The sequence below is a fragment of the Gadus macrocephalus genome, chromosome 22 (assembly GCF_031168955.1).
Source record: "Gadus macrocephalus chromosome 22, ASM3116895v1".
Taxonomy (NCBI): Eukaryota; Metazoa; Chordata; class Actinopteri; order Gadiformes; family Gadidae; genus Gadus; species Gadus macrocephalus.
The window spans coordinates 10650469-10673049 of NC_082403.1; the positions used below are offsets into that span (position 1 = coordinate 10650469).

At 45.4% G+C, this 22581-nt stretch overlaps 2 protein-coding genes and 1 long non-coding RNA gene across 4 annotated transcripts in view; all 3 read left to right on the plus strand.

Annotated features, from left to right (window-relative positions):
* The window catches only part of LOC132451041 (SH3 domain-binding protein 5-like), a 12219-nt gene extending 8176 nt beyond the window's left edge, over window positions 1-4043 (plus strand). The window contains exons 5-9 of one of the 2 annotated variants that reach the window (XM_060043270.1): window positions 675-805; window positions 1256-1298; window positions 1500-1725; window positions 1942-2361; window positions 2653-2733. In XM_060043270.1, the coding sequence (XP_059899253.1) occupies window positions 675-805; window positions 1256-1298; window positions 1500-1725; window positions 1942-2361; window positions 2653-2675 (843 nt within the window). In that variant the 3' untranslated portion in view covers window positions 2676-2733. Of the gene's footprint in view, window positions 1-674; window positions 806-1255; window positions 1299-1499; window positions 1726-1941; window positions 2362-2652; window positions 2734-2820 lie in introns of those variants that run through there. The other variant, XM_060043269.1, reaches the window with a different exon arrangement.
* Window positions 1-22426, plus strand: part of LOC132451048 (uncharacterized) — an 82767-nt gene extending 60341 nt beyond the window's left edge. The window contains exon 2 of the long non-coding RNA XR_009523956.1: window positions 21793-22426. This is a non-coding gene — a long non-coding RNA (uncharacterized LOC132451048). The remainder of the gene's footprint in view (window positions 1-21792) is intronic.
* zgc:110239 (uncharacterized protein LOC550326 homolog) lies at window positions 5243-22426 on the plus strand. The gene is made up of 11 exons (XM_060043271.1): window positions 5243-5481; window positions 5850-5909; window positions 5988-6080; window positions 6560-6732; window positions 7364-7613; window positions 8048-8243; window positions 8709-8902; window positions 9453-9544; window positions 17680-17841; window positions 18171-18360; window positions 21557-22426. Exons 1-11 carry the CDS (start codon window positions 5436-5438, stop codon window positions 21742-21744), a joined length of 1644 nt encoding a protein of 547 aa, XP_059899254.1. The 5' UTR covers window positions 5243-5435; the 3' UTR covers window positions 21745-22426.
* Window positions 22427-22581: the final 155 nt, after the last annotated feature.

The window sequence follows — 22581 nt, forward strand, 5'->3', positions numbered from 1 at the left end:
TTGGGTCCCCATGCAGTAGCGCGTGTGTTAAGAGGCTAGCGTGCTAATAGGCTATGTAGGAAACATGTTGGACATATTCAAGTTCAATACTATATTGCCATGTCAACAGAGATTTTGGAATTTATCTTGGTGCCAATCAGGTTAAAAAAAGGCAATACACACAGGAACATACAGTATATAAAAGACTATCACATTGACAATCATTCAAACCAGTAAAAAGCTGTAAAGATCTTGTGCTATTGCAACTTCCCATAAAGTGTCTTGTCCAGTCTATACAGTGTATTTGAATAGGGTGCTCCTAGATATATAAAATGTATGCATATTCATAAATTGTATATATTCATACAATTAGGAATTAGGAGCTTGATGCCATTCCTGAAGCAGAAAGTTACCTAGGGTTTGCCCGCATGAGAGAGGGGAGGATGTTGTACATTGCTTCTCAATTGCAGATCCAATTGAGTTTGAGAAACTCTTTTTGAGTCAGACGATGACAGCAGTGCCAGTGGGGCAATGGCAGTAGACGTTAGCAGAGTTATCTATTCTTGGCGCAGTCTGGGACGGATTGTACCCAATAAGTAAGCCAACCGGAGATGGCTGCCCGGATGGGAAAGCTGGTGTTTGACGCAGTATAACCAAACAAAGACTCAATTAAAGTTGTGACCTGCTTTTTGCAGGTGATGGAGGCGGAGCTAGCGAGAACACGCAGTGAAGCGGAACACAAGAAGACGGCGGCCAACTACAACTCCTGCATCGGTCACATGAAACAGCTGGAAAAGAAACTCAAACGCAACATCAACAAATCTAGGTCTGTGTGCTGATTTGTGTGTGTGTGTGTGTGTGTTTGTGTGTATCAGAATCAGAATCAGAAATACTTTATTGATCCCCGGGGGGAAATTGTTGTATGCATACATGCATGCATGTGCATTTGAGCGTTCACGCTTTTCTATGCAAGGGTGGGCACTTGGGATAAAGAAAGTGAGAGGCCTGGAGAGGGAAGCAAGCTGCATATGACTTGATGTCATCTAATACACTCCAGATGTTTTCATCTGTTGGCTGCACTTAGCGGAACAACTGTTCTGGACCGTGTGGGACAATGCTGTACCAGGGAGTGTACTGTGTGTCAGAGCCATGGAATGTGGCTGTTCGTGGAGCGGTGGTAGAGGTTGCTTCACAGTTGCTATGGAAGCTGGCACCGTTTCAGTTGACTCCCTCGCTCTCTCACTCACGGCTTTCCTTTTGGTTTCTCCCCCTGCAGGCCGTACTTTGAACTCAAAGCAAAATATTACATACAGCTCGAGGTACGTGTATCTTACCCTAAGACCCAAGACTGCTTTTTACATGATTCTTAATGTTTGTATACATATTTTTGTCGTGTTTTGCCAACAAAGTGTGTAGACAAGCGCACTCATTCTTAGCATGGCGTAACCAGAACGAATTGCTCTATTTATTGTTAAACTATACGTGTTCAGTAGCTCACAAGCTCATTTTCCCCCGTGCAGCAACTGAAGCGGTGCGTGGACGAGCGGCAGACAAAGCTGGCCTCGGCCAAGGCGGAGTACCGCACGGCGCTCAGTAACCTGGAGGCCATCTCAGAGGAGATCCACGCCCAGCGACGCACGGCGCTCTCCACGGCGACCCGGGAGCGAGGCGTGGGCTCAGACGGCGACGGCGAGGGCGACCATGAGGACATCGCCAACTTCAAGATGGAGTCCGACGGCTTGTCCAGTGAGTAGACGTGTGCAGCCCGGAGTAGACGGATAAAATGGTGGGGACATCGTCCTTTCTGTATTTTGTCCCGTTACCGTTTTATGAGTACAGCTGTGTCTGTGTGCACCTGCATGTTTAATGTGTTGACATTGTGCCCATGTGTGTGTGTGTGTGTGTTTGTGTGTCTGTGTGTGTGTGTGTGTGTTGGTGTGCCCGTGCATGTGCACGTTCCAGTGTTGTCCGTGTGTATGGACGGCGAGGGAGGTCAAAGCGCCAGCTCAGAGGAAGAGACGGACCCCAGCGCCTCCTCCTCTTCGTCCCGAGACACAACCTCCGTCGCCTCCTCCTCATCGCCTGCCTCCTCCTCCTCAACGTCCCCCCCCTCCACACACCCCCCCCCCTCTGCCCGTCCAGACCCTTCAAACGCCTTGACCGCGCCCTGCCCGTACCCCTCCTCTTCGTCCCTCTCCGTCCTGTCGACCGCACCCTGCCCGCTCTCCGGCTCCTGTCCCAGCTCCCTGGAGCTGCGCTGCACCGGGGAGGCTCATGGCCCAGACTCGCTGTGTGACTCTGGGCACGTGTCTCCTGTGCTGGGCCCCCGCAGCCAGTGCAGTGGAGCCTCCTCCCCCGACTGCGATTGTGACCAGGAGAGAGGTGCGTTTATGTGCATGTATGTGTGTGTTTGGAAGTGGGGGGCAATCCACTGGAAGTCCTGCAATTCTAATAAGAATATTGAATAATAGAATAATAAAAAATATAAATACCAACCAAACATAAATATCTTCATATTTTCGTATTATTACGCAGTGGTTATAACGCTAAGTAAGGTATAAAAGGAAAGTGAAAAAACAGATAATTACGCTCGTATTATATTATTATAAATAATATAGTTGCTATTTATAGCTATACAGATGTCTAAGTCCTTGTGCTTTGTGTGTTTTACAGGCGACAGAGCAGAGGGATTATGAATAATATAATTGACGTCTCTAGCTATACACATGTATACGTCTGCTGTGTGTGTTTTGTAGGCGACAGAGCAGAGGGATTATCAATAATAGAATTGACGTCTATATCTTCATGTGTATACGTCCTTGTGCTGTGCGTGTCCTACAGGCGACAGAGCAGAGGGAGCGGAGGCAGCCCTGGAAGCAGGGCTGAAGAAGCTAACGTTGACCGCGGCGCACGCAGACGCCCGCCAGGACGACAACCCCCGTAACCCGGACAACCCAGAGGAACTCCTCCCTAACCCCGGCGACTCCCACCGTTCATGTCCTTGACAGCCTCTAAAACAACACAAAACAAAACAAACCCCGAGCTCAATGTGAACCCCTTATTCTCGGAGCCCCGAGCGAAGCTATAAACTGTACGAGGCGTTGAGACAAAAAAAGCAAACGCGCTGCGGTGCTCTCGACCACAAAGAGCGGTTGTTTTAAGCAGCACACGGATGGCTTGAACACACTTTCAAATTCAATGAGCTATGTTTAAACAGACTCAAGGCCACCAGCAGCAAAAACAACACGTTGGTTTATTGAGAGGATTCAGTGCAGCTATATTAACCTGACTGGGCTTCTTTGTTTTGAATCCTATCTTTTAGCCTCTAACTGACTTTCCTCAAAGTCTTTGTGCCACGTGTCCTTTCCACGGTGCCTTACTCATTCTATCTACGTCTCCTTTGCTTTGTGGTGGGGGCCACGGCCCCTACGCCAACAACAACCTCAAATTAAAGACGTCAAAGATAAGCTTTCTAAGAATGAGCTCTTCAGCGGTTTAGCCATCCCCCACCGCCACGCCGAAAAGTAGTATGTTTCTAAGGCGCTGTTGCCGTCTCACTTAAGTCGATTAGACAAGCGAACAAGCAAGGGGAACTGTGTTTGGGTGCACTAAGACTCAGCGGCACTCAAAGGATACTCTAGGAAAAAAGAGACTTCACGCAGTAGTGAACTATTGAGTCGCATTCTGTTTTACGGTTTGATGTACAAATGGTTTTCCAAGGGGATTGGAGGAATGTTGTGAATCAATGTTCTCCGCAGCAGCTGACTACATCTGTTTTGCCAAGATGTGACAGTGAGATTGTGAATAACATTCACAAAACAATTGAGCCTTTGATTTTGTTTGATTTGTGAGAGTGTTGTGTATGTGTGTATGTGTGTGTGTGTGTGTGTGTGTGTGTGTGTGGTTTAAAACGACAAACACTAAAATACTCACATGTAGTCCTTAAATTCTATATTTATATTCCAGTATTGTGTATATAGAACTGTATACTTTATAACTGTATACAAACAGTGATTTGTTGGTTAACTCATGCTACTAGAAATAATAAACTTGTGTTTGTTTAATCGATCCTGTTTTTCCTCCGGTCAAGTTCCACAAACTGTTAGATGACCTTTGTAATCCGTTTCTTAAAAGGTCATGACATCGCATTATCACTTTAAGAACCCCCAGAATGAAGGGCATTGGTGTACATGTCTGTTGACTCATTATAAGGGGGTGTGATCCAGAGCAGTGTCATGTCACACATTTACATCTCAGATTCCCCTGGGCCCAATTGGTTGGAACAGAGCGATCCGTCATGGTTGCACATATTTGGTGCGGGAGAGAGTGTGGTTCATCATAAACAAGGACTATAACAAATAAAATACTGTCTTGAGAAAATGACTCATGCTTGCAGATTAATGCAGGAAAAGGATCTCAAAGCATGTTTGCAAAACAACGACATCTTACTAGTTTGAACCATTTTTTCATTGATGGTTGCACACATCCTCTGTCAATACAAAAAATAGAATCCCCATATTGTCGACATTTACATTATGCACTTCGAAGCTTTTACCAGGAGTGCTGAGTTTGCCTTCCTTTTCCTCTCAGCTGTGTCTTTGTCAAATGTTACACAAACACATACACACACAAACTCGTTTGCACGTCCACATGCGTATGTGCTGCAGCTTCAGCTGTTTCTGTGTTAGCTCATGACTTGAGTTAGTGTCATGAAAGTTGTGCTTCACTAGGGACAGCTAACAAGGGTCCACGTGTGTGTGTGTGTGTGTGTGTGTGTGTGTGTGTGTGTGTGTGTGTGTGTGTGTGTGTGTGTGTGTGTGTGTGTGTGTGTGTGTGTGTGTGTGTGTGTGTTTGTGTGTGCGTATGTGTGTGCGTGCGTGTGTGTGTGTCTCTCTGTCTCTCTGTCTGTCATAGTTCACAGGACATAGGTCTATAACAGTCTATAGTATAGTACAAATAGTGCAAATATGAATATTGAATAAAATACTACAGATTAAAGCAAATTGCACATTTCAATTTATGGTCGATTAGATGCTGACACCTAGTGGTTAGTTGAAGTTTCACAACTCAATATCTTCGTGATTCAGCTTTTCTTTTACTCCTTGTTTTACTACCGTTATATTTAAATATATATAACGGTTTATATCTTTCAGGACACACTATGGGATGATACAAATATATGACTAAAGTGACTACTGGTTTATTGATGATACTACAACGTCGACTGACTGGCAAAGTCACGTGATTGGTGTCACATGATCTGGGAAATCTGACCGACAACATACGCCTCCTGGTTATGACCTGTATTGTCTGTTATGGTTATTACTCAATTTAAGCAGTTCGGCAGGAGTTGCCAGTTCCAATACACTTATATTAACACGGGTATATTTGGATAGCAGGTGGTTTCATCGGATGGATTGGTCTTTTCTGATTTTGTGATATATAAAGATCTCGCGATGTGGTGTTATTGTGTTGCGGCTGTCCTTCTGTTTACTGTAATAGGTAAGAGCCATGTTCCTTTGGACACTGAATGACTGTGTTAAAACATGCTCACCACACTGATTCTACATTATTTTTCATCAAAGTTGGTCGGATTCTGATATTTACACGCGTGATTATCGAAATGCTCAAATAAATAACAACCGCAAAACAAGTTTAAGCCAATAGTGTTTCTGCATGTTGGCGTCGTGCGACCTCCTCAGGATTTACGATGTTTACGGTCAATTGGTTTTATTGACTACTTCGGCTATTAATGGGGTTCAGCTTACTCGTCTTCTTCATACATTTAAGTGACTATATTATAAGCCTAAATCACGCCAGGGAACAATGGGATTCCCTTAGCCCTCAAACCCTCAACCCTTTGTCTCCAGGCACAGAAGGAAAAGCAGTCCTCTCGCCTCCAGAGTTTGGAAAGACTTATCACGTTAAAGGTAAAAAGTGAATTACTGTTACTGTTGAATTGTCTGCTTTGTTGTGTACCTTTACTAAAGCGTTTGTGTCTTTTACAGGAGTGATCACGCTTCCCTATGCTGAAATAAAGGAACCTTTTGAGGCGTGGTTTGACACAGCAGGGAAGTCAAGCCGCATAGACTATTACTATGGTAAGAACACTTCATCTGCAGAATTAAATTCCCCTTGTAAAATGTCCTTATGAGAACTGAAACCTCAGTGTCAGATCCTTTTTCATAGACTTTGGTCACTCCAAAGTCTATGACAGAACGCTGACTAGTGGAACTCAGTGAAGAAAAATAAAGCTTAGGAGTAGACTCATATGTCTACTGATCCCCTGTCACATATTAAGGCTTATTATCCAAATGTTACTTAATTCCTCCAGTTTTAAATCCCAAGCATGTTAATGTATGTGTTCCTTCCTGGTTGGCTTTGAGCTGTATTGCAATTATTGTCGAGTCTGTATATTCTTTATTGCATTTTTTTTGTTGCCGTTTCATGACCTGGTTTAACCTAAACCTAGCCTTGTCACAAGAACATCATTGACCGGAATGACCCTTAAACTGGGCATTTGATAAACAAAAAGTGAAGCTTTTCAAAACCATGGTTGACCCTCTTGTCCAATCACCAGGACAAGTGTGCACGTACCAGCTGGCGACCCAGCAGCCCTCGGGCGTGTCCTACAAGATCACCCCCGAGACCACGGAGGAAGAGCTCAACGTCATGAAGTGCTTCCAGGTCAACGGCACCAAGGACGAGCCCGTCTCCCCCCAGGGAACGCTGCCCGACCTCCAGGGCTTCCAGGTGCGTTGAGACGTCCGGTTCTCAGGGGGACATGCTTGAGGTCCAATGTGCGATGTAAAAGTGAGAGCAGACTCCGCAAAAGAGGAGTACCTCTGAAAATAAAGAGTGCTCCACGAATAAGTAAAATACAAACAAAAAACAGAGTTCAGAGCAGAACTAATTAGATATATATTTGTTGTTATTAGTGAATAATGCTTTCACTAATGGGCTTAGCTAGTTCTGGTGGGACACTCTAGTCATGCATCCTCTGTCAGCTGACAGCTAACGATGTCCAATCGAACTCACCTAAACTGACTGGCAGTCAAATGAAGTTCATTGTGCTGAGCAGAATGTCACCCTTTACCACCCCAGCCTCCACCTGCTTTGGTTCTGCTCTGTATCGCATATAACCTAAACAGTCGGTTAAGAAATCTGATGTACCCAATGGGTATGCTGTTTGTACTACGTCTCTGCCATCTGTATTGAGGTCGTTCTTAACATTTCTTAAAACCAAACTCAATTGTTTGACCATTTCATGTAATTAAATCGAGGGCAAGTTTGATTCCTGAAATAAGTCGGTCCATGGGATGTTGGCTTCAGATGTTCTGAACAAGTGTCCCACTCCGTCCGGTTCTGTCCTCTCTCCTTTCAGTTCCTGAGGATGGAGTACTACTCGGGGTCCCTGTGCGAGGTGTGGCAGAACGTCACCACGGTGGGCTACAAGAAGAACACCTACACCCTGTGGGTGTCCCGGGCCGGGGCCCCCCAGGACCCCGCCGTGCCCCACCACTACGAGATGATGGGCTACGACACCCTGCTGGGCTCCCACTACGACAAGTACCTGGTGGACTACAACGAGTTCAGCCCCAAAGTGGACCCCAAGGTCTTCTCTCTGCCCGAAGGTGTGAGCTGAGCTCTGATTGGCTCCCCCCCCCCCCCTCCCCGTTGGGAGGGTCTGCATATTAGGGGTTGGAGTACTTGGATATCGTTGGAGTATGGAGAGCGTGGCGATTGTTATTGTAATTGATAGGGATTAGTAACTGACTTCACTTGAATGCTAGCTTTTATCTAAACCTCTCTCTCTTTCTCTCTCTTTCTCTCTCTCGTTCTCTCTTAGCTATAAATAAACACTACACAATCCTCTGCACAAATACACACACACACACACACACACACACACACACACACACACACACACACACACACACACACACACACACACACACACACACACACACACACACACACACACACACACACACACACACACTTACATGGCTGAGCTTGGAGTTTTCTATGAATAAGATGGTCACTCATGCACCGCTCGCGTCCCCAGGTATGAGCTGTGGGGCGTTCCCAGGACCCGGCCTGGAGCACCACCTGCTGGCCAATCCCATGAAGGATCTGATCCACCCGCCGGCCACAGGCCACGCCTCCCGCATGTTCGGCCACTTCAAGGAGAAGTTCCAGCGTCGCTATGACGACGAGCGGGAGCACCACAAGAGGGAGCACGCTTTTGTTCACAACCTGAGGTGGGCGCCATGTCGGTTCCGCACATCACCACGGAAACAAATCCTCGTTTTGTTTAAAGAATTCTTAGTCCTCGTGGTTTAAACGTGAAGGTCTAGGTGTCTATCGGTCCATCCTATGGTTTTGGTTTCGGGTCCCTTACCGTTTCCTTATTGTTTTTTAGTGCATCCATTTTAGGATGTGACTTGGCCAAGTCAAGGGGCCTAATTCCCATTGAGCACACCCAAAACGTTTGCATCCTCTACATATTTTAGATTTCAGCTGACTCAATTCTTCAGCAGTCAATGCAAAAAAGGTTTATACATGCTAGGGAAGTCAAGTTTGGATTTTCATGGTCAATTAATTAGTCTAGCAGCCAAATATTTCCATGCATCAAATGTTCCAATAAAACGATTGTGCATTTGACTAATACAACTTAACCGTGATACTAATCCATAAGAATGCCACTCCTCCTCTGGCTCATCCAGGTACGTTCACTCTAAGAACCGGGCGGGCCTGTCCTTCTCCCTGGCGCTGAACCCACTCTCGGACCGCACCGTGACCGAGCTGGCCACCATGAGGGGCCGGAGACACGGCAAGACCCCCAACAGGGGACTCCCCTTCCCATCCAGCATGTATGATGGGGTGCAGGTCCCAGACTCCCTGGACTGGAGGCTTTATGGTGTGTGTCTGTGTGTGTGTGTCTGTGTCTGTCCCTGTGTGTCATGTATGATGGGGTGCAGGTCCCAGACTCCCTGGACTGGAGGCTTTATGGTGTGTGTCTGTGTGTGTGTGTCTGTGTCTGTCCCTGTGTGTCATGTATGATGGGGTGCAGGTCCCAGACTCCCTGGACTGGAGGCTTTATGGTGTGTGTGTGTGTGTCTGTGTGTGTCTGTGTCTGTCCCTGTGTGTCTGTGTCTGTGTGTTTTGTGTCGGAAATGACTTCATTTTAACTCTAATAATTGAATTAAAGATTGATAATATGACATTTAAATAATTTCCCCTATGGGGGCTCAATGCATGAATTAAACTACGGTAGTTGTAATATTACTTCATCATTAAATGTCATCACTTTAACCATAGTTAAATACATCCATTGAAAGATGTTTCCCCGTTTGATGCGCTGTATTCTTGAATGACGGTGCTCTCGTCATTCTCTCACCTCTTCCCTTTCACATTACACACACACATTGTTATGTTCTTCAGTTGAAATGGAGCTCACTGTTTTGCAGGTGCTGTGACGCCAGTGAAGGACCAGGCCATCTGCGGTTCCTGCTGGAGCTTTTCCACCACTGGGGCAATAGAGGGCGCTCTCTTCATGAAGGTGAGAAAACACACCCAACCTCCTGCCTTCATTCAGGTTTATATCACAGGGAACTGAAGCGAGGGGCCAGTTATGTATTATACTGTGGATGCATAATGGGGCTTCAACGATATGTATGCGAGCCAATGCACAAACCTGGTCTGGGTTCATATTCTGTAACCAACATGAACATATTAGCCTAGTGTATATATATATATATATATATATATATATACATAAATATTACTGCTAACATCACTATTGTGTTTCTATTTTGTTTAGTTTTTCTTAATAATAAAAAATATATATATATATATATCATAATAACATTAGTAATAAACTAATTCCGTGAGTAATTTCAGTTCAATGAAGCTGTTTATAAGGCAAAGCTGAAGTGAAACCCAAACAAATAAGGAAAAACCCATTCAACCCATTGAGAGGTGTTTCTGCTCCCAGAACGTACCCCCTGCATCTTGAGTCGTTGTCAACCTTGCTCTCTCCAAACAAGTGCATTTCCAGCTGGATGCGGCCAGTATATCAAGAAGGGGCACTGTATCCCACCGCCTCAAAGGAATTCTTTTGGCACATGTAACCTAGCAACATGATCCAGGCGACGGGGGTCCCGGCTCCAGATTCCCAACACCCGGAGTGATGGACCCAACACTCTTTCGATTTGTCCGCGCACCTCTTCCCTTTTTTCTGTTACAAATTCCTAATAAGTCCTACCACTATGAATAGAATACATTATGGTGGTGGGGTGCGTTACAACATGATACATTTTTTTTTTATACATATATATATATATATATATATATGTATATAAATATATATAATATATAGCAAATTTAAAAGAGATCGTAAAACACGACCAGTAAGGGTGTGGGAATGTGGGGGAAGAGTCAGAAAGTAGGGAGAGGGGCTTGAGCGTGTCAGGTTTGGCTCCATTCTTCCCGTCTATGTCAGCTCCATCTCTCAGATTTAGAAGCTCTATGTTTAGGCCCTCACAGTGTGAGATCGGCCAGATGCGCCCCTAACCCTAACCCTAACCGTAACCCCCCCCCCCCCACACCCACACCACTGACCCCCACTGAAAACGACTTGCATGGAGACGCTTAGAGTTCAAACCTGTTAAACTTTAGACCGTGGCGGTCGCTTTATTCCCCTCTGCATCCTGCTCTGAGCTGATCATTGTGGTATTGACGTGCCTACCAGACCTGCTTCTCCTGGCTCTGGGACAATGGACTCAGGGAATCGGGCTAGCAGCAACAAAGCAAGCGTTGACTTTAATTAAGGCTGTCTTCCGAGGTGGGTCATCTGGTTCAAGACTCACCTGACTGAGAACTTTTTGGCCTCAGAAGAGGCAGCAGCATTTTCCGGTCGAGGTGTCACATGACTGAATGTTTTGGGCTCAGACGGGCCAGCAGTGGGTTCTGGTCGAGGTGTCACATGACTGAATGTTTTTAACTTGGTCTTCATGACTTGAGACTTGACTTAGACTTGAGACAGATGACTCAAAATGACTTTTTTAAAGTTGGATTAAGTTAGAAATTATGTTGTATTGTAACATACATATTTATTATTTTATTTTGAAACATGATCGGGTGATTTTATAATGCAATGAATGCACGCATCTCGGGTGATTGCGCTCTGCACGGACAAATTGCCGCTGCGTGAACAGGTCATTACAGGAGCAGCAGTCATGGAGGCGGCAAGACCAAAAATAATTCAATTTGGGTTCAAGGATTAGATTGTCGATGATAGTAAGAAAAAGAGGACAGCGGTATGCAAGGTCTGCAGCTCAAAAATCAGTGACACGATCACCACAACATCAAACTTCATCCGTAACTACAAAACCCACAAAAAAAGGCAAGCCACGTGACTGCGTCGTTGACTGCGAGATTGACTGATTGACTTGAACTGTTCTCGTATACAGCCACCTAGAGGTTCTATTTGATTCTGCTCATAGGTTGGAGGTAATGATCATAAAAAAAAATTCAAACTATTCACATCATGGTTTTGGAATGTTTTGCAATAGTTATTGTTAATGTTAAGACATTGTTATTGTTAATGTCGAAATAAAACTCAACTTATGAACCACTCTCTTTACTGATTTTTAAATGTGTAAACTGGGTTAGATCATCAGATTTTTGTGTGACTTGACTTGGGACTTGCTTGACCTGAGCAATGACTTGACTTGGGACTTGCTTGATTCTCACCACAGTGACCTGGGACTTGCTTGAGACTTGAAGGTTATGACTTGAGACTTAACTGTGACTTGCACATGAGTGACTTACCCCCACCTCTGTGGAATACCCTTTGCATCGTCTCCGCCCGCCATGCGGCTGCATAACGCGTCAGGGAACAAGTAGGTGCTTGTCAAGTAAATGGTCAGTGGACTTAAGAGACCACCTGACCTCTTCCTGTAACCTTCGAGCACCATAAACACACAGACGCAGGCTGCAACATTCCTAGTGTCTAAGGGCAGCTCCCTTATGTCCTCCCACAAACGGCTTAAGGCCCTGACCGGAGCCAGCGGGGGGTTTTGTTGGGTAACCAACAGTAACCAATATTAAGATAAATGCAAATATTAAACAGCAGCAGCCGCCGCACACAATCAAATGACGTTGTGTCTCTTAATTCAACTGAGAAGGTTCTGTCTCCTCAAAGTTCCTCAAAATGTACAAGCTGTTCAGAAAATTGTCCATCTAAGTGCACGTGTGTGGTTGACTGGCACCTAGGAAAATCTTTGATTGCATCCGCACGATGTATGCTCTCAGTCTGGAGCCATGCATGTATTCCCTTGACACTATCCTGCAATCGCATTAAATCCATAAAAAAAAACGTACCTTACCTGTACACGTAGATATGTATTTCTATCCGTGGATACGTGAAATTGAGTTTAGGAACCCTGAGGGCTGTGGGGCTTTGGGCTTTTATTTGGCCCATGTTGTTCACACCATTTTTTTTCTTTTAATTACATTTATTTCCCATATTTCCCCCTGGTGCTTCACCGAGCATGAATGCGTTGCCTCGCGCCACATCGTGTTGCGTCCCGTCTCCTTACGACCGGCTCCTCCGGCCTGGGCGCAGCCTCCAACCTGAGGGCTCTTTTGTTTAGGCTCTCACAGCAGGCGACCGATCCCGACACGGCCCCCCCCCCTCCCCCGTACTGAAAACACCAATGAGCAGGGAGGCGTTCGGGGGGTCAGACCGTTTGAACCTTAAAGCGTATCGGATGTGTCTCAAAGGCATGTCATCTTCATCTCACACAGACGGCTTACGGGCCAATGGGAGCGCATATATGGTGTTGTTTGCATACTAAGATAACTAATAACTCAGTGAGCTGCGATTTTGACAAGCGTGGTAATTATGCCCTGTAGACTAGTCTATACAAATGTCTTATGAAATGTTTGTGACACTATCAATATAAATTATGTTTAATTCATGTAAATCCTTAATATTAATCAAGGATTTATATGTCTAATCCTTAGACATATAAACATCACAGAATTTCATACGCTTTTCACAGACTTGATGAATTTGTTATGCCCTTCGATGCAAAACACCATAAATTTCAAATCAAAAGACTCTTTGTGAGTCTTGACAATCTTTCAGCTTCACGTGGGGGTCTTCGGATACGATTTGACATGCTTTAAATTGGGCATTTGTTACGGCGGTCTTCGCCCGGTCGTGGTTGTTTTTACCAAGGGTTCAAGGGCGGCTTATGGTAATGCCATATGCTATGCTAATTACGGAAAATGCATTCGACAAAGGTATACATCGGTATCTTTGGATGCTTTTGAAATGAGTTTGGGGTGCAACAGCTTTCCTTTCGGCTTTTGTTTGAATTGGACATTTGTTGTGTGTTCAATTCTTTTAAGTTACATGTTTAGTCGTTTAACAGGCAGATGTTTAACAGGCCGACGTTTTCATCGGCGATCTTCCGAACACACCTGAAGCTCCAACGCGGCTTGTACTCCAAATGTTGCCTCTTTAAATCACCCTTGTATGAACCATGTCGGGGGTCGTCCAGCTCGCTGTTTTCTCTCCCTGGACTATCAACCGCACCTGGTCCATGATCGTAAATTGATGCTACCGGGAACATGTGGTCTGCGGAGGGACACAGGGTTGTAGTTATATGGGGGGGCTATGTAACAAGTTATTTCATTGTATATTATATGGGTGTTCCGCCTTATCACTACGGTGGGGTCAGGGTGCACCCCCGGCAACACCCAAAGGTGTAGCACACAATGCAATTTAATGCAGAAATGTGACTTTTAGGGAGGATATCTTTAAACAAGTCTGAAGAGGTTTGTAACTTATGCGATTACAACTACCGGTACTAATCTATTCATCATTGAATTATGTGACACCGAACATACGTACTTTCCTGGAAAACACATTGTTTACGCAAAGAGTGGCGTGTCGACGCACGCAACAATATACTTCAAGTTTATTTTTTCAGTTTACTGGGCTTCACACAGGCTCAGTGCAGCAGCTCTCATTGATAATAGCGGAGGTGTTTTTCTGACGGCTAGACTCAAGGCTACGTGACGCAGCGGGCTAGCAGCAACAAAGCAAGCGTTGACTTTAATTAAGGCTGTCTTCCGAGGTGGGTCATCTGGTTCAAGTCTCACCTAGGGTTGCCAACTTTCAGAAATTAAAATAAGGGACGCCCACCACGGGCCCGACTCCTGTGGGGCGGGGCGCCCGCAGCAGTGGTATGTTTTATTTTGTGCTGGTGTTTTTAGTAAAGGGTTGATCAAGAAAGGAATTAGTCATACTTAAAGCTTGAAATGCTTTATTACCACATAACATTCTCTTATAAAGTGCAGTCAATTAAATCTTGAAAGAAATCTCTTTGTGTGGCATGTGCAGCAATGAACTTTTAAAATATAAACTAAATAAACTGAGAACTTCATGTTACTTTTTAAGTGCATAACTATAGGGACTCTCTTTGAACATTTTTACAAAAAAAACCAGTACAAATAAACAACAAAAACACTTATAAACTTATGTAAAAAAAGAAAGTGCAAAACATTACTCCTTCCCTCAATATTACTCCTCCCCTCAAAACTGTTACTTCTTTTTCCAGGTGTACTTCTTGTTACTCCTTGCCGCACTGAGTAACTCTTTGTCTTTCAAAGCGCTGTTGTAAAACTCTGAACAGGACTGCTCAAAGTTGAGAGTGATCAGGAGCTCACTTCTCATGAGCTCTTTGGAGCACCTGTTCCTGCAGTCACTCCATTTGTTGGCCATTCTGGAGAAGATCCTTTCCACACATCCAGTGGATGCTGGGATGCTCAGGATGTGTCTGGTGATAGACAGCATGTTTGGCAGGTCAGCTACTCGAAAGAGAGCCACCCACCTGGCAGCCACACCTTTGGACTTCCATTCATCTTCAGCATCTTCTTTGAGCCTCTTCAGAATGGGTTTTGCTGTGGAGCATTCATCATAAAGTTCATCCATGTTGACTTTATGGATGAGGTTGAGCTTGGTGGTCACCCTCTCAATGTCAGTAAAGGTCATGGTGCCATGGTGCAGAGAGAGAGGTTGCAGTGAGAACAACCAGTAGTCTTCCGAAAAGTTGAACCATTTCTCAACATATGAGAGTGCTGTGTTGAGGAATGCAGTAAAATCTGCCCTTGCCATGTCAGCATCAAGTGGACGGAGACGCTGCAGCTTCAATTTAGTTAAGTAGCCATAGAACTGTTAATCTCGTCTCTGTGTGAGCTTTTGCTTGAAGTTTTCCATGATGGAATATAACTCAACACAGGTGGTTTCATCACTCTCCAGCTTCTTTACAACTTCCTCAAAGAGAGAGAGGATATTATTGCAGAAAAGAAGGTAAACCTCCACAATGTCTCCATCTTCCTCAGTTGAGTCCTCACTGAACTTTAACAATGCTCAAAGTTGTTTGGGACACTCCTCCCCCCAGTACGATTTCAGTGCAATCCAGGTTTGCATTAGCCGGGTGATGGCTGGATTAAGGGAGAGCCACCTGGTTGTGACATGTCGCAGAATTTCCTGGAACTCAACATCACAAAACCTACAAAACTCTTTGAGTGATTCTCTTCGTTTGGCAGATGTGGAAAAGAAGGCATAGACCTTCAGCACAACATTTCCCACATCTACAGTGAGCTGGTCAAGAGCATGCTTCACTGTGTTGTGCAAAATATGGGCATGGCCGTTTCCTTGCAGCAGATCTTTTTGTTACTTCTTCAAGTTGGTGAAGACAGAGTTGTGAATTCCATAATTCACATTTGTGTTGTCTGCAGTGCACTAAATGCTGTCACATGATCCAACGATAAGCCAAATTTGTCAAGCGACTGCTCTATGAGAGCTACAATCCCAGCAGCGGACTCATCTGCATTTTCAATGAAATCCAGCATTTTGTTGCTGACCCCGCATTCTGGACTAATGTATTGAACAGCAAGGGGGAACATCTTCCTGTTGCCTTTATTTGATGCATATGTCTGAATGGAAAATGGGAGGGGTTTATCTGATGTTAGGGCCTTGAGAACATCAGCCACTGCCTTTGGAGCAAGGACATCTTTAACCACTGCCTCTGCCTTTGTTCTCCCTATACATTTTTTTTTTTTTACAATTTTTGAATCCAGGAGAATCTTTTGATTCAGTTTATGTGCACAGTCAACACTGTTGTAGCTGAGGTTGTGTCTGACTGTGTGGTACACCTGTGTCACCTCAGCTGCGGTAATATAGAGAGGAGGAGTGGGATGACATATTGTTGATTAAATTAAACATTTGTCTGCTGCCTGTCTTGTCACTCGAAAAGAAGTCAGGTCATCCAAACAGTTAAACCACACTAATAATATATAGTATAGTAGATTTTATTTGGACATGGACATGACAATGTCATTGGACCAACCAGATGCATTGTTTACAGTGTATTAGCATAAATGCTAGTTTACAACACCTCATTGATGCAATGATCACTGAACACTGCATTCCTCAAAAATATAAAAATTGTGACACAGAATACACAGAAAGCTCTACAAACATTTTTAATCTAGGAAATGTATGTATATTAAAGAATAAAGGTTTTCTTTTAACAAATGTATTTATTTATTTTATTTATTTATTAACTGTTAATCCATTAGTATGATTTGTTCTTTAAATGGCCATATATAATATTGATATACTTCCGTATATTAAATAAATGGTCGTTCATTCGACTTTTAAAACTCAACATCCTAAACAATCAATCAAACCACAACCGTTTACTAAAATAGGCTCTGCCCATGCACTGCGATGTTCTGGCAAAAGCACAACCAGATAGGAAATCAATCACAACATAATGTCCCATACCGTATCAACCTCAGGAGATGATTGGGGTCTGAAGAACTGTGACACTGACGCTTGGGTCTTCTGTGATCTTTCGTGTCTGCAGTGTTGCTCTCCTGCTGCATGCTGTCTGATGTCAGACAGACCACCGTGCGCCACTGAAAACACTCGCCGACATATTTTACAACTTGCCTTGTAAACATCTCCACTGACGCTGTCCAGCCAAGGATGTGCGTCTTCCCACTCACGTCCGTACTTCTGCAAGCGTTTACGCTTTTGAGGACGTGGTGGAGTACCGGGTGTAGTGGACATTTTTAAAAGGCGCGGGTTTTGTGAGCAGCGCCGGTGCGTGGTGTCTGTCGCTAGGCAACCGTGACCACCACACGCATGCGCAGACACACAGATGACCGGAGCGGGTCTTGCGTAGATCCCGCCGCGACAATTTTGCTGACCGTAGTATTCCCTGTGTTTTGTTTTGATCATTATTGTTAGATTTAGTATTTGTGTGTGTGACAGACATGTGTATTGGACATTTATGGAAATACGGAACAAATTGCGTCCCGTATTGGTTCAATACGGGACGCTACATTTAATTGCCAAATAAGGGACGATTCCGTATTTTACGGGACGGTTGGCAACCCTAGTCTCACCTGACTGAGAACTTTTTGGCCTCAGAAGAGGCAGCAGCAGTTTCTGGTCGAGGTGTCACATGACTGAATGTTTTGGGCTCAGACGGGCCAGCAGCAGTTTCTGGTCGAGGTGTCACATGACTGAATGTTTTGGGCTCAGACGGGCCAGCAGTGGGTTCTGGTTGATGTGTCACGTGACTGAATGTTGTTTTTTTCCCCCAGACTGGCCAGCAGCAGGTTCTGTCGCAGCAGATGCTCATCGACTGCTCCTGGGGCTTCGGCAACAACGGCTGTGACGGCGGCGAGGAGTGGCGCGGGTACGAGTGGATCATGAAGCACGGAGGCATCGCCACCACGGAGACCTACGGCGCCTACATGGGCATGGTGAGCCTGCGGCGGGAGGGCCTCGCCAACCCGTTCTTCCGTCGATAAGCCGCTTGGTTTTATCTCCTTTTCATCCATAGAACACCATTTCTAACATTGAAATTACACGTTTTGCCCCTGGGGTTTTAAGGAGCAAAACGTGTTTAAAGATTTAAAGATTAAAGAACTGAAAGATGATAGTAGGCTGGTTTTATCTCCATTTCATGCATCACACATACTCATACAAACACTCTGTACTTGTTCCCTCAATTATAACCCTTTCAAGAGAAAAGCTAACCTAAGAAACATATCTTGTCCATCCATCTCCTGCCGTCTGGATCCCTGGACAGAACGGACTCTGCCACCTGAACCAGTCGCAGCTGGTGGCGCGCATCCAGAGCTACACCAACGTCACGTCGGGCAGCGCCGAGGCCCTCAAGCTAGCGCTGTTCAAGAACGGCCCCGTGGCGGTCAGCATCGACGCCTCGCACCGCTCCTTCGTCTTCTACAGCCACGGCGTCTACTACGAGCCCGCCTGCGGTGAGAGGTTCAGAGCTATGAGGCTAAAGCCACTGGCCACTGGTTAGCAATTTGTTGAGGATTGGCCTTAAAAGGTGACGTATTATACCACCAGTGTTAAACGTCCTTTGGTTCGTTTTCAAAACGCCTTGTATGTGCTAATCACACGCATACCTGGAGGTGTAATATGTCACCTTAATGCTTTGTATGTTTGTGTTCTCATCGTATATTGTCGTTTTGATGCTTCTGAAGCATTTTGTAACGAAAAGGGCTTTATAAATACTTATTCTAAAAATGATATACTGTTTTATCGTTTACTTATTACAATGTGTAGGATATGACCAGAATGGTAAGCTAATACTATTCTGTTATTACTCGATAACTGTTACTCAAATAGTATTGGCTTAGCGGAAGGCTCAGTTAAGATTCCACGTCAACGCAACGTAAGGTCCACGCAGACGCTTCGATAAAGCCCTGAACCTGTTTTGGTTCTGCGCCGGGTTTTAATTCAATTCAATTCAATTCAAAGTGTTTATTGTCATATGCATAAATGAGACGTTCTCAGTTGTGCAATGAAATTCTTTCTTTGTTTCCACAGACTGAATGCCAAGATTTTTTTACAAGATAGATAGAACAAATAATACATTTAAGTTAAAATAAATAAAAAAATAAAAAAATAAATAAAACGGAATGGTGCAAATCCAAGAAAGCCAAAGTGCGTGAGCAAAATGTAAACAGCTGCGGCAGTCCTGAGGTAGAATACTCCTTAACAAGAGACTCCTATCTGTTGTTAAGGAGTCTGAGGGCAGTGGGGAAGAAAGAGTTCTTAAGTCTTGAAGTTTTGGACTTCATACTTCTATACCTCCGTCCTGAGGGTAGAAGTGTAAACAGTCCATGCTGGGGGTGGGTGGGGTCCTTGAGTATGGTGGCAGCTCTCCTGTGGACTCTGCAGTGGTAGATGCTCTGCAGAGAGGGCAGTGGGGTTATGATGATCCTCTCTGCAGTCTTTACCACTCTCTGCAGTCGTCTGCGGTCCAAAGCGGAAGTGCTGCTGTACCAGACGGTGATACAGCCGGTCAAGATGCTCTCAACAATGCAGCTGTAGAAGTTTCTGAGGATCTCAGGCGACATGCCAAACTTCCTCAGCCTCCTCAGGAAGTACAGCCGCTGTTGGGATTTCTTAACCAGCTGTGTGGTGTTGAGTGTCCAAGTGAGGTCGATGTGGACGCCGAGGTACTTGAAGCTGCTCACCTTCTCTACTTCAAGCTCCCCGATGAACAGTGGCCGATGAGGACTCCTTTTCTTCCTCAAGTCCACTATCATCTCTTTGGTCTTGTCCTTGTTGAGGGTGAGGTTATTGTCCTCACACCATGACACCAGACTGGCCACCTCCCTCCTGTAGGCCGCTTCGTCCCCGCCCGTGATGCGTCCTATCACTGCGGTGTCGTCCGCAAACTTCAGGATGGTGTTGTCTATGTGGGAGGCGACACAGTCATGAGTGAACAGGGTGTAGAGGATTGGGCTGAGCACGCAGCCCTGTGGGGTGCCAATGTTTGTGATGATGCTGGCTGAAGTCCTATTTCCAATCCTGACAGATTGGGGCCTGCCAGTCAGAAAGTCCTGGAGCCAGTCACAGATGGTGGGGTGCAGACCTAATGTAGACAGTTTGTCTGTGAGTTTGTGGGGGATGACTGTATTGAAGGCGGAGCTGTAATCCACAAAGAGCGTCCTGATCTAGGAGTCTTTATTTTCCAGATGGGAGAGGGAATAGTGGAGAACAGCAGCGACAGCATCAGAGGTGGACCTGTTGGGCCGGTAGGCATATTGCAGGGGGTCCAGGGTGTCTGGTATTCTGCTCTGAATGTGGGTCAGCACCACTCTCTCAAAGCACTTCATAATGATTGGAGTGAGTGCTATTGGTCTGTAGTCATTCAGGCAGCTTGGTGGGCTCTTCTTTGGAACAGGGATGATGGTTGTGGTCTTGAAACAGGAGGGAACTGTGCAAAGGCTGATGGAAAGGTTGAAGATGGATGTGAGAACATCAGCCAGCTTGTTGGCGCATGCTCGTGAGAGCTCGCCCAGGGATGTTATCTGGTCCGGCTGCCTTGCGAGGGTTGATGTTCCTCAGGACTCTGTGTACCTGTCCTGATGAGACGGTTGGTGGTGGGGAGAGGGGGAGGGTGCTCCTGGTGTGTGAGGGCCTCCTCTCTGTGGTGGGGCTGGAGGTCTCGAAGCGGGTGTAGAAGGTGTTGAGCTCATCCGGCAAGCTGTCTGTGGAGCTGATGGTGCTGGTGGTGGTCCTGTAGTCAGTGATGTGCTGCAGGCCTTGCCACATCCGCCCAGAGTCAGCAGTGGAATAGAAGCCATCCAGCTTCACTCTGTACTGCCTTTTGGCTGCTCTGGTGGCTTTTTCCAGAGCATACTTCGCAGCTTTGTACTCCGTCTCATTGCCTGATTTAAATGCAATAGAGCGAGCACGCAGCATGTGGCGTACCTGACTGTTAATCCAGGGCTTCTGGTTGGGAAACCTCTTGACTTGTATGGTGGGCACGATGTTGTCAACACAAGTGCTAATATACCCAGTCACATACTCATGCTGATGACGTCATAGAGTTCGCTGAGCGCTGCCGTGGAGTTGGCGCGTGGGGGGATGTAAATAGCAGCCAAAAACACAGCAGTAAATTCCCTTGGTAGCAGTGGCGTAACTATCGGTAAGCAGGGTATGGGGGCGCGTACGGGCCCGGGCCAATCAGGGCCCCCAAAAAAAAATAAAAAAATCGCTCCATACCCCCCCCCCCCCGTCAACAATCGTAACGAAGCCCCCTGGGGGGGGGGGGGGGGGCCCGCCTTGAACATCCTGCATACGGGCCCGTCGTTGCCTTGTTACGCCACTGCTTGGTAGATAGTAGGGACGGCATCTCAACAGTAAAAACTCCACATCTGGCGAACAATGCTTATGCACAGTCCGTACATCTCCACACCACGAGTTGTTGATAAGCAACTCTGTAATTAACTTAATTAATTAATTACATTTGTAACTCTACAATTTTTGTGAGCAGACCGCCTCGACGCGAGGGTACAATTTTTGGGAGGCGCACATCAGGCCCTTGTGGTGGACGCAAGGAGGTTCCGCAAGGATGTAATGGTAGTAAACCCCCCTTGCGTTGGGTGAACGTGGAACCATAATCAGGCTAACGGTGCTCCTCTGGTTTCCCAGGCAGCACGGTGGAGGACCTGGACCATGCGGTGCTGGCCGTGGGCTACGGGACCCTGAAGGATGAGCCGTACTGGCTGGTGAAGAACTCCTGGTCCACCTACTGGGGCAACGACGGCTACGTCCTCATGTCCATGAAGGACAACAACTGCGGAGTCGCCACTGACGCAACCTTCGTCACACTGGCGTAGTCTGGTGCCAGTGTGTGTGGTGCGTGAGTTGGTTTTTTTTGTCCACAGGTACGATATTTCTGAGTCAGTCAGTCATACAGACGGAGCAGGAATCGAGGTCCTTTGAATGGTGTATTCACAAGCATATTACATTGAAGATAAAATTTAGGGTTTGAAGATTTTTTACACTTTGATTTTGGGCATTTTGCAGACGCTTTTATTCAAAGCGACTTACATTAAGTACATTTTAAGATTAAACACTTCTGGTTTTTCAGTCTGTGCATCCCTTAATGCTGTAATGGCTTCTAAATGGGTGCAGTGTGCTTAAGCTATCCCACTCAATACAGCAACAATTCAAAAGGTTTGTGTTTCATGCTCTGTGATACTTTGAATGCCAAAACGATGGCAAGAACTAAAGGGCCTACTTTAATTAATGTTTTTATTTGTAATTTTTTTAAGCAAAGTGGGATGTTTTATTTTAATCTGCCTAATGTCGAAGTTTTAATCTCTTGGCCCTGCGCCATGTAATGTGCCTCCTCAGGGATGTATTGCTGGTCATTCAGTGTCTTTCCTTTTTTGTTGATTTACAAGTTATGTTAAAGAGCGTCCTCTTCTTCCCGTGCTGTTATGTGACAAGCTCAATTGCACTACTTCTGCTACTTTAATTAAGTTAGCAATAAAGGCTGGATTGGTTACTATTCAATTGATTGGTTTATTTACCAACTTTTTATTCACTATCTTTACAGTTAGCCTACTGCACCGTCTTTATGTGGGTCGTACTGAAGCCTACAAGCATCTCAGAATAATCCAACAGAAGGCAACTCCTTGCTATCAAATTGGGAACATTGGGAATATTAT

Bases quoted from the DNA above. Each gene is read 5' to 3' on its own strand.
- zgc:110239 (XM_060043271.1), top strand. From the start codon at position 5,436: ATGTGGTGTTATTGTGTTGCGGCTGTCCTTCTGTTTACTGTAATAG. The intron at 5,482-5,849 runs GTAAGAGCCATG...CTTTGTCTCCAG, and splicing joins CCTTCTGTTTACTGTAATAG to GCACAGAAGGAAAAGCAGTC. The intron at 5,910-5,987 runs GTAAAAAGTGAA...TGTCTTTTACAG, and splicing joins AAAGACTTATCACGTTAAAG to GAGTGATCACGCTTCCCTAT.